General features: G+C 40.3%; 1 protein-coding gene across 1 annotated transcript in view; it reads left to right on the forward strand.

Annotated features, from left to right (window-relative positions):
• Window positions 1-12,510, forward strand: part of ltk (leukocyte receptor tyrosine kinase) — a 54,382-nt gene that overhangs the window by 22,418 nt on the left and 19,454 nt on the right. Inside the window, exons 15-22 of the mRNA XM_058090985.1 lie at window positions 560-716; window positions 3,620-3,808; window positions 3,954-4,052; window positions 6,860-7,018; window positions 7,100-7,210; window positions 9,725-9,911; window positions 11,509-11,599; window positions 11,741-11,805. Of these exons, the coding sequence (XP_057946968.1) occupies window positions 560-716; window positions 3,620-3,808; window positions 3,954-4,052; window positions 6,860-7,018; window positions 7,100-7,210; window positions 9,725-9,911; window positions 11,509-11,599; window positions 11,741-11,805 (1,058 nt within the window). The remainder of the gene's footprint in view (window positions 1-559; window positions 717-3,619; window positions 3,809-3,953; window positions 4,053-6,859; window positions 7,019-7,099; window positions 7,211-9,724; window positions 9,912-11,508; window positions 11,600-11,740; window positions 11,806-12,510) is intronic.

Here is a 12,510-nt window from a genome sequence, read left to right on the forward strand (position 1 = left end):
CTTATTTATATAAATTATTTCGCAGCACAGTGGTCTAGTGGTTAGCGCGCAGACCTCACAGCTAGGAGACCAGGGTTCAATTCCACCCTCGGTCATCTCTGTGTGGAGTTTGCAGGTTTTTTCCGGGTACTCCGGTTTCCTCCCACATTCCAAAAACATGCTAGGTTAATTGGCGACTCCAAATGTCCATAGGTATGAATGTGAGTGTGAATGGTTGTTTGTCTATATGTGCCCTGTGATTGGCTGGCGACCAGTCCAGGGTGTACCCCGCCTCTCTCCTGAAGACAGCTGGGATAGGCTCCAGCACCCCCCGCGACCCTCGTGAGGAAAAAGCGGTAGAAAATGAATGAATGTAAATTATTTCATAATATTATTTTAAAAAAAAATAAGACTTTATTTAGCTACATGACAGGGCCTAAATACATTAAACACAATAATAAACACATTGTGAAATTAATACCCCTCTGAGGCTATTTTCTATACACTATATCATGATATACGTAGCTCTTGTGTTGAATTGTATTAGATTGTGCAGCAAACTAACATACTCTCCAATCAGATGGAGGGCGACGTGCTGGTTCCCTTGATGATTGCGGCGGGTGGAGGAGGAAACGCCTATATGGAGGACCCAGAATCCAGTCTGGATCAAATGCCTCTGGAGCAGTTTGAGAACAGCACCACAGCCCCCAGTACCAACGGCCGATCTGGAGCTGCAGGTATAGACATGATGACCTTGCAAGTGCTGGTTTAGAAGGTGATGTTGCACCATGTACACTCGGATCAGATGTCTGCTTGTATTACTTTAGCCGTCATGTATTCCTCCTTGCCCAGCAGTACAATCAATAGAAATCAAATTGGGTTTTCACCGGGGCTCCTTTTTATTCACAGTCGCATCCGTTGTGTTGTTTTACTGTCATTTCACATACTAATAAGGACTTACACATTGTGATGTATAAATGAGATGTAATATCTAAGAATGCTTGTGACACCGGGTCCATTCATTCATTCATTCATTCATTTTCTACTGCTTATCCTCACGAGGGTCGTGGGGGTGCTGGAGCCTATCCCAGCTGGACCCTGGACTGGTGGCCAGCCAATCACAGGGCACATATAGACAAACAACCACTCACACTCATACCTATGGACAATTTGGAGTCACCAATTAACCTAGCATGTTTTTGGAATGTGGGAGGAAACCGGAGTACCTGGAGAAAACCCACGCATGCACGAGGAGAACATGCAAAACGAGATGGGCGAGGGTGGAATTGAACTCGCTGTGAGGTCTGCGTGCTAACCACTTCACAATCAGATTTCAGCTTCTATGTGTTGCCATGTCAATGTAAGGCCTTCAGAATCAGTGGTGCTGGCCCATGTCACTTAAAGGGGACCTATTACTCACTGTGTATTGAGTTGTGAACTCCTATAGAGCAGCTACACACAATAACCAGCACATAAACCTTTGTAGTTCTTCCAGAATCTGCACCTATTCAGCTGTATTTCTTTGGATTTCATGGTTCCTGTGAAAACGGTCTGTTTTAATGTATGTGACCCACGGCTGGCATCCAGGCACGCCCACTCCCGCATGCATAGAAACACTTCTGGTTTGTGCCGCTAACTTTATTGGAGTTGATAAATGGTATATGTCGGCTTTTAACATAAAACATAACATATGTGCTGGATCCCGAATCTGATCTGGAAGTAGCAACTGGACAGTCCGAAGTCCTCAAGAAAAGAGGTTACTTCAAGACGTGTAAATATGGTAAATACTTTAGCATTTTAGCGTTTTTCTTTTTTTACCTGCCGTTGACAGATTAAAATGTATTTCTTTAGCTGTTAGGGAATCAGGAACTCCAACTTGTGCCTGATGGTGGCGTCATTAGGAATTGTAAACAAATGTGGCTTTGCTAGCATGTAAACAGAGGAGCAGAGCTTGGGTCAGGGCAGATAAGGGCAGCTTATCCGGCTGACAGACATGCCCATATAAGGAAGTCCACCCCTTTGTGACATCACAAAAGCACAGTTTTATGACACGTTTTGAAATCGAGCATTTTTCGTCCTTTCAGGGCTCACTTCCAAATGTGCAAACCTCATTATCTGATGTGTTGGTATCGTTTAGCATGAGAATACAACATTCTAACTACATTTATAGGTAAGAAAAGTAGAAAAAAGCATAATAGCTTCCCTTTAAGTTACTATACTCAGTTGCAACTAATCTTAAGTTCAATTTTTCTTAAGTTCTTATCTTAAGATATTTCATATCGCTCTTATCGTGGATCTCGTTACCTTGTGCAATGTACCTAAGAAAGTGTCGAGTGTGTGGATGTGGCCAGGGTGTCTGCTGTATCAAATGGAAGAACCTATCTGGAACTTGATCAAATATAAACCAGGATTCTACAGGTAACATTTTTTTAGGGAATATTTAGGAATTTTAATTGTTTTTTATCTTAAGAGAAAAAGCCAATCACCTCAATTATCAATTTTCTGCAGCTTTAATGTCAGTATTTTTCCACATTCATGCCTATTATTGGTTTTGGCTTTTTCTCAATGTGGGATCAATTGTTGTTTGAGATGGAAAATAAGTGAAATGGAGCAGCCTCAAATTGGAACCCTGACGTTTCTTCAGCTGCACAGATGTATTGATTTATTGCTGCACATGTTGTTTCAATTTCCTTCAACCATGGAAATAATGAAAATGAGCACCTCAGCATGCAACTTAAATTCTCTATATCTTCTGAACATATTTGTTGCTCCTTGGCTTATTTACATGGAAGTGGGGTTTTAATGTGTGCAATACCAGCTGTGCAGTGGTCAGGGCTGTATGCCAGAATATGCTATTGATGACTTGCATATTGTTGTAAATGTTTGTGCATACATTCCTGCATTAACAACATGGACATGTGAATGTATGTGTATGTGTATATCCAGCTCTCATGTGGATTTTCCCATTATACACTGACGCCATGTGATTCTGCTAATTACACCAGAATGGAAGTAAATTTCCCTGCAAACATAATTGAAACATAAATCCCAAGTCTTATACGTGCACAGGGACCTGGGTCAAAGCGGTCTGTCTCAATGAATGCCGGTGGCGCCGGTTTAACCTGCTAAATCTGCTAAACAGAACGCCGATAACAGCGGGCAAGTGGCAACCGGAGCCAAACACTCAACAAAACATGTTGCAATGTTCTTAATTTGAACATTTAGCATGAGGCTGGCTACATCATAGGACATACGCCACCTTCTGGCTGCTGGAGGCTATAAAACAGCTAGACTCGAGGGTAGTCCTGTCTCCACAACAACACTCTGTACCTTTAAATCCTTGATCACACGGACGTGTACAAGGCCCCAGGCCTGCTTTGTTTAAGTCTGGTACACAGAAAGTCGGTCTGCTTCTTATTTGTTTGGATTTAGACATTTTCCTAATAAAACAGTGGAACTGTTACCATGACAAAATGAGTGTACAAGAAGCTAATCATGTGAAAACATGTTCTCAACCGGGCTGCGTGGTGGTTGAGTGGTTAGCTCGGGAAGACCTGGGTTCCATTCTCTGTGTATAAAACATAGCATTACTACATACATTTCTTACTATGATGTAACAATAAGTGTGTGTCCTCCCAAGGTGGCGGTGGAGGCTGGAAAGACATAAGTCCCGTGTCTCACCCTATGGCTGGCGGGTCCCTGGCGGAGGGTGCCAAGGGGGGTGCAGCGTGTCTTTTGGCCCAGTCCAAACTGGGCTGGTCCACCTACGGGGGGTTTGGAGGCGGAGGTGGTGCCTGCACTTCCGGAGGAGGCGGAGGCGGGTACAGAGGTGACAATATTCATGAATCCTGAATATTCCGTAATATGAACATTTTGTAACAGCTTATGTAGCACAGACTAGCATAAAATGTGGGGGGGATGCCAACACATATTGAAGGCTATAATCCACCCTTGCATTTCCAATCATTTGACAGGAGGTGATGCTGCATTGATGGATGACATCACAGTTGATGGTCGCGATGGCATCTCCTTCATTAACCCAATTGGCGAGATATACCTGCAGCCTCTGGCAGGTGAGTTCTAATGCTGAATGTCAATTCAATTTAGTGTCAGAGGTTGCTGAGAGCAGGCAATCTGCAACCCATATAAGGAAGTCCGGATCGCATTGACGTCAGTGTCCCCTGTTATAATAAGCAATGTGGTGTTGCGTTCAAAGACACCACGTAATTTAAGTTACTTCTGTAGTAAGACTTTTGTTAGTGAGTGATAAGAATATCCACTTAGTGTTTTTCTTTGTCTTTCTGATAATTAAGACCACACATAAGACATTGTTGTGTTGTTTGAAGTGTCCTTGAATGCACCTCGCGGTCGTCTAGATACAATCGTTCGTACAGTCGTTCCCAGGACAAGCTGTTTAAGGAATGGTGTTGGAATTGAACTGTTGTTGATTTGGTCAGGTCGGAATAGAAAGAACGTCAGACTCAGTGTGACTGTGGTGATGCTACACTGTGGCTCCATCAGCTGTCATAATGTGCCATGATGGGCATGCATTAATTACAATTACAATATATGTAATTAATCAAAGTTACCGCCGTAAAAGAAAGCTAATTTGACAGCCCTAACTAATAAGTTATATACAGTATATTTCACAAAAAAACTGCATCTCAGCTGTGTGATATAGGTGGAAAAGTTAGTATGAACTCTTTTTGCTGTTGTTTATTATAACATCAAAATATTTAAACTTTCTGCCTCAATAATCTTTGTAAATTAAATGTTCTTATATTATTACTAATATTACGTCTTTATTCCCATCATGTTTTGACTTCATTCCCATAATATAACATTTTCCAAGAATTACAACTTCAGTTTGTTTGTCATGATATTGCAACTTTAATAGCATATACTGTTTATATTATTTTTAATAATATTTCAACTCAATAAAATGTGGTAGACGTGAAATTATTTTTAGTTTATTCTCATAAAATTTTGATTTTTTTTCGTATTAGACTAACTTTCTTTTGTCTTTATACTCGCAATATTTACTTCAATCCGGTAATACTTTGACTTTATTACCTACATTACCCATGATATTATTTTTTTTTGTAAAAATTACAACTTTATTTCATTTTGTTCTTTCTCATAACATTATGACTTCGAAAAAACATCTTTTTCTTTATTAATTTGACTTTACACTACTAACATATCATTGTTTTTTATGTTATTTTTGTAAAATTATTACTTTTTTGTTGATATTTTTACTATATTTTGTACAGCTGACTTTTCCATATTTGCTGTTTTTATTTAGTTTCCTTGCGGCCTTTTGCTTATGTAGACCATGTGCCCTTCAACTATAGGAGAATGTGTTAATTGAATAGAGGCCTCTGATACATCACTTGCTGTCCCACAAAAAGTCTCTTTTGTGTCATCGGCGTCCCAAATTACCAAAGGCGCAATAGCGATATGTATAATTATAAAAGTGCAATTTCAGACCCTTGCAATAACTACAAGTGCATCAGGGGAAATAGTTAATGAACACCCATCATACAAGTGTGAATATTAAATCCCGATCCCTGTGGCATATCTGAGCACGCCACAAAATTGATCCCTTCACTCTCATTTTTGCTTGTGGGTGTTTCAAGGCTTTGTCTTTGTCTTCTTGAAACGACACGCCATCTGACTCTGATTACCGAGTGGGAGGCACAGGACTAATTCACAGCCTCGTGCAGCCACTTGTCCTCGCTACAATCAAGCATCTCCAAGCAGCCGTTTTTCATTTTTTTTTGTTTTCCCAGACAATGACTGCATGGAAGATATTAAAAGTTAGATCTAAGGGAAAATCAAGCCATAAATCAGCTTTCAATTATGGTAATATGATTTCAGGCAGAAATAGGAAATGGACAAACGTCTTCAAGTAATAAGTTTTCTGTTCATTCACTGGCAACAGTATTAGGTACATAGCGGTATGTAACACAGTCTATAATATATATAACAGAGTAATGTATAACAATATTATTAGTAGTTATTAGTAGGGATCGGCCACTGATCAATATTGGCCGATTTCAGACTGTACTTTACATTTGCGGCAGCTAGCGAGAGTTAGCTTCTGGTCTTCAGGCTCCAAATGTGATTTTTTACCATAGTGATATATTCGAACAAACAAGCAATATTGTTTGTCCGAAGCTTGTTTTTGTCTCAAGGTGAAATGACATTGGGGGTTTTACTTCCTGTCCTCTACACGTCCAGAGCACATTTATTGCAACACACACAAATCTTATTTGTGTCTTAAATGGCTGACTTTCTCTTTTTATGTCTACCATGCCAGTTCATCGCAATAAATGGGGGATTACTGTCATAAATCATTGTAAAGGAAAAAATTATAGCATTTTCAAGTTGGGACATTGAGCATTACTACTTTGAAGTAACACATATATATTTTTTTTAGGTATATTAGGTAATTTAAGAAATTAACGCTGCAAAAATTATACAAAAAGTCAGCCTTGAGTTTGTTAGTCTCTCACATAAAGACTTCTCACGGCTCAAGTCCTTGCCATGGTGTACTGAGCAGCCAGGACAGAGATATGTGTATGCACATATACTGCGCGATACGTTCAATGTCAAGTTCTGTGGCTGTGGTTATTTACATTGACAAATGGTCTTAAAATTCAGCAGTGTAGTGAAGCTGTAGCATGTAGCATGTAGCATGCACTTGGTAGTATGTCCAGTTATAATGTGTTTATGACCAAGCTCCAACAGGTCGCGCCAAGTATGGATATATGTGGCGGTCCAAATGTACTTATGGCGAGCCGGTCTGTACAAGTATGGAACACTGAACACATGTAAAACTGAAAACACTAATACAGAATGTATTTATTTTTTTAAGCCATGGAGAGTCACGGTGAGTGTGAGATCAAGGTGCAGCTCAACTGCAGCCACTGTCAATCACAAAGCTGCAGGCGAGACGTAGATGAAGATACGCACGTCATCCTCTGCCTGTGCCACGACAACGAGATCCTGGCCGGCGATAACGTCACCTGCATTGGTACAGTAGGTGAGAACATATTTACAAAAACCTTCTTTTCTTCAATAAACTAACATACAGCACATCTTCTCCGCCACACAGCTCCTCAAGTCCCGCCTACTCAGGGCCACATGTCGACGACGTTGATCCTGGCTATTGTCACCTCCATCGTCGTCAGCGGTGTGGCGTTGATCTGCGCCAGCGTCATCCTCAGTAAGACACTCGTCCGGTTTTGCGCCCAATCTGTGCCATCTACCTTTCATCGGCTGTGAGGTGTCGTACAGAGACGTACACATGATGCACCCTTTGACCAAGTGTCACTCAAAGGGTTCTCCACTGCAAACTGCAAAGTATGACAAATACGTATGTGTGCATTGACACACTGACAACTTGAAAAGTGAGTCCATTTAAGTGATAGCCATTAAAATCCTCAAAAAAGCGACACACTTACAGCACCATAGACTTTGTGTACATTAATATAAAGATTTATTTTTGCTGCTGAATGTTAGCTTTAGTGATTCATTAAAAAGTCATTCACTCTATGATGAAAAAGTAAAATGTCAGTTATGACTTTTTATGACGTTTTATTTTGCGAACGTGTCTTGAATGCATGCACATATGGGCATTTCTTTTCTCTAATAAACTGTAGAGCACAACCATTCCATGCTGCAAAAATCAGAGTCACATTGCTATATATTGCTATAATATTTTACTCATGTTTCTTGTCTGGAAAATACTTAACATTTGTAATATGTAAAGACTTTACAGTCATTAAAAAAGGTAGCAGAGATGAGGATGCTGACGTTCTCATTGGGAGTGACCAGGATGGATAGGATCAGGAAGGAGTACATCAGAGGGACATTACATGTTAGAGGCCTTGGAGATAAAGTCAGAGAGGCCAGACTGAGATGGTTCGGACATGTCCAGAGGAGAGATAGTGAATATATTGGTAGAAGGATGCTGCCAGGTAGGAGGCGTAGAGGAAGACCAAAGAGGAGGTTTATGGATGTAATGAAGGAGGACATGAGAGTAGTTGGTGTGAGAGAAACAGATGCAGAAGACAGGGTTGGATGGAGGAGATTGATTGCTATGGCAAAAGCCCAAAGAGAAAGAAGAAGACAGTCATTAAAAATAACGTAATTTTCAAAGTGTGGCTACGGTGACTATAAAATAATTCTACTTATTTTCTGGACTATATTTTCTATTTTTTACCTAATGCACATTAAGAAGTAACAATCAATTCAATGCCTTAGTTTAACTTTTTTGAAAATTGTTTTTCTTTATTTTTCTCAAGCTGCTATGCCTCCCCTGAAGTCCCGGGGAAGGCCCACCTCACACTTTGAAAATCTCTGCTTTAGATAAAATTAGTTGAGATTTCTAATGAGGCATTATCATGTATACTAAGTTGCCCTGAGGTATATACTAGTACAGTATAATTGTCAGTCCATAGCCACGGCTTCCTCCATCACAGTTTTTAAAAAATATATCAATTAATAAATCGTGCTGTCGTTGATTACGGCCAAAACATACAATCTGGATATTTAAATTAATGTTCCAGGTGTTTTTTGCCGAAATGAAGCACTTTCAACATTTCATATTTTTCAACTTCATAACTGCTTCCAGTGAGCAATAACTGAGGCTGGCTTGGTTTGAAGAAGTCTCGCACGAACAAACCTACCATGACAAGGTCGCCAGCTTCAGCAACACCCGCTATTAAATCATTTTCATCCTCATATAGGATTACATAACAAAGGTTTAAACACAGCACAAATTATACACAAGCAGCAAATAGTTTCATGCTTATTCTTGTATTTCAAAAAATAAAATTATTCTGTAATCTAATATGCATGGCTGATGCCGTTAAACTCTCAGGAGACAGGAAATGTCAACAAACAAGTAAGCAGCCACCACGTCGTAAATACTCTTTATTTGATTTGCATGGGGATAAATTATGTAGCCGTGATATGAAATATCAACTTTGTATATACAGTACTGTGTTTATGCAACTCTTATATTAGATACCTAATGTACCTAATGATGTGTCCATTGAGGATATGTTGGTGTGCTAGGTTAATGTGACGATGACAGATTGTTGTCTGACTTACATACACAACATTCACACCATTGTAGCTTTTCCCACTACTAATGACATTTTTGTGTTATTGTGGGACTTGAATAAAAATACACCAACAAATACAATATGCGTTGTCTATTTTATATAATAGGATTAAAAAAAATGAATACAAAGCAAAGCTCCACAGGTTAATGGTGTCTCTTCACCTGAGCTCTCCCCATGCAGGGAGGTAGTCTGTTCCCTGGGCGTCCCCATCCCATGTCCTCCACCCTACCCCCCCCCAACCTCATCCTTTTCCTCAACATCCATCCCCCCCGTCTCAACCCCTTCCCTCATCCCGAACACCCCTACCCGAGACCCTTCGCATCTGCATCTGCGGTGGCTCGACGGCACCTCTTACCTGCATGCAACGTGCCCCTCCCTGGCAGACTACCAACCTGCATCGGGGGCCGCGGCGGGTGAGTCCCAGCTGGAGGATTAGTAGCCAATGAGAAGACGTTGCATTGGAAATGTATTCAAGGGTTGCATGGACGCTCCTTGTGTTACTGCTCCTGTTAGGCTTATATAAATTCCATGTGGGGGAATTTGGTGAGTGCGTGTTGCTTTTGCTGCTGGTCTTGGAGGTAAAAAATTTCAAATTTTTTTGTCCCCAGTGTGGCACCGTTGGAAGAATGATCTACAGGCAGTGAGGGGTCGCCTCCAGAGTCCGGAATACAAGCTGAGCAAGATCCGCTCCTCCACCATCATGACGGACTACAACCCAAACTACTGCTTCGTTGGGAAAGCCACAGGGCTCAGCGAACTGAAGGAAGTGCCACGCAAAAACATTACACTTCTCAGGTATAGTAGTGTATATATGTATTATTTAGTATCCTGTTTAGGGTCGCGGGTAAGATAGAGACCATTCCTGCTCACTATTGGGCGAGAGGCGATTACTGTACAGTTGACCCTCGTCAATTAGCACCTCGGATTTCTCGGCTTCACTTCAGTTTTTCAAAAATCAATCTGGAATAAATTTTGCAATCTCAAAAACTTGGATTGACGCTGACAAGGGCATGGATGTTGAAATGAACAGGAATAGGAATGCATGAACAGGAATAACACAAATGGAGGAGGAGTGGCTGTGGATGTGGACAAACATCTGAACAAGTGGTGAAGAACATTCATTCATTTTCAACCGCTTATCCTCACAAGGGTCGCTGGGGGTGCTGGAGCCTATCCCAGCTGTCTTCGGGCCAGAGGCGGGGTACACCCTGGACTGGTCGCCAGCCAATCACATGGCACATATAGACAAACAACCATTCACACTCACATTCATACCTATTTGGAGTCACCAATTAACCTAGCATGTTTTTGGAATGTGGGAGGAAACCGGAGTACCCGGCCGAGGTGGAATTGAACCCAGGTCTCCTAGCTGTGAGGTCTGCGCGCTAACCACACGACCGCCGTGCAGCCCCTTGGTGAAGAACATGTCATAGCAATTGAAACCTGTTAAAAAAAATGTATTATGTTGTTTATATAACACCTAAGTCAACTATTAAAATGTTCAAGGACTGGATCATAGCAACATTCACAAACATCAGCCAAAACATAATGTTCATATGTTAACATTAATCTTCTGAATCCAAATAAGGATAGGAGAGGACTTCACAGATATAATGTACAGCATTAGTCTATATCCCAGATCCAGATCATTGTGCCAAAATAATTGATAATATATTCACTGATGATTTTGATAACAGCACAAGTAGTGGTGATACCAAAACCTACAAGAAAATATTCAAACTTTCTGTCAGTGGAGGAAGAGAAACCCCAACTCCATGTTCCTCACTGAAGAAAAAAGGAAATCATTGTCAATAAATGTAAAACTAAAATATTAACCGATTGAAATGGGAACGATAAAAAGGGTCATTAATGACAACTACTGACGTACATCAGTAATTTGTCATTTCAGTCTGGTACATTTCCAAACATAATTAAAATAACTACTTTAGTACCACTTTTTAAAAAATTTAGTTTTCTAAATTCATTGAACTGTTATTCATCAACAGGACAAATTCATAAATAAGAATGAATTGCCTGCGGACAGCCAATTGTGAGCTTAAATATATTGTGTGGTGTACCCCAGGGGTCAATACTGGGACCAAAACAGTTCAACCTTTATGTCTAATGTTTATCTGTAAAGTCACAAAAAAACTAAAGCTAGTATTACAGATAAATTATATGACTATAATACAAAATATGACTATCAATGAACCAAAGTGAAACTAAAATAAGGCTATTTGGTAATAGCAAAAAGGATACATATGCCCAAATACAAATATATGGTGTGGACATTGACATGGTGAAAAAAATACATTTCTGGGCATCATAATATATGATAATATTGATAACATACGTATATATATTTGCATTTTTTTTCCATTTTTATTTGCAGAGCTCTCGGCCACGGTGCCTTTGGTGAAGTGTATGAGGGTCAGGTTCTCGGAATGAGTGCAGAGAACGGCCCCATGCAGGTGGCCATAAAGGTCAGTTAGCATTTGATGACAATGTGCAAGAGTCATGTTCATCATACAATCTGCAGTGCTCTTCCTAACGCTGATGCAAATGTCACGCGTGAAGAACGCATGTAATTACTGTTCCTGAAGATGGTTTTTCCTGCTCCACAGACCCTTCCTGAAATCTGCTCAGAGCAGGATGAAATGGATTTTCTCATGGAGGCGCTGATCATGAGGTACATTTCCAGCATCCACCACATAATCACTGACACAAAGAACACATGATGAGAGTATAGTCTTCTTCTGCATCTGGTAAATGTATACTACGACATCATGATTAAATACAGGACTGTTGTTATCCATTATCCATTTCTAGCCCCTATATATATCTGCAAAACATATACAAATAACAACATAGCAACGGTATATCAGTTCACTTAGCAACTGTTCCCCTCTCCAAACATCTGTCATGCATTTATCTCATCACATGCTTCTGGCTTCCATCACAGCCTCTGTCCTCGCTTTGCCTCATCAATTAGTGCACTGTTGTGTTTTTATTTGCCCTGCACATCCATCACTTTCAAATTCCAGAGAGGTCGACCTCAACGCGAACCTTTTAGGGTCATTTCATGTCCACACATTCGTGGCAGCTCAAAAACCCTTTGTTGATCTGATCGTTACTTACTATGTTCTATCTTCTGGATAAGGACATCCATGTCTACTGTGGTGCTCTGCTCTGGTCTGCTACCATTTATCAAATGACATGGACAATTCACATTGCAATTCACAACCCTCTGTTTTCATTGAATACATAATTTCTCCTTTATATATATTTCACATTGTTTTCTGCACCATCTGCAGAGGTTATAATTATTGCCTATAAAATGTGTTTTTGTTCATATGTGTGGGTGTCTGGAACAACGTCATTGGATTCATATTAT

The sequence above is a fragment of the Doryrhamphus excisus genome, chromosome 13 (assembly GCF_030265055.1).
Source record: "Doryrhamphus excisus isolate RoL2022-K1 chromosome 13, RoL_Dexc_1.0, whole genome shotgun sequence".
Taxonomy (NCBI): Eukaryota; Metazoa; Chordata; class Actinopteri; order Syngnathiformes; family Syngnathidae; genus Doryrhamphus; species Doryrhamphus excisus.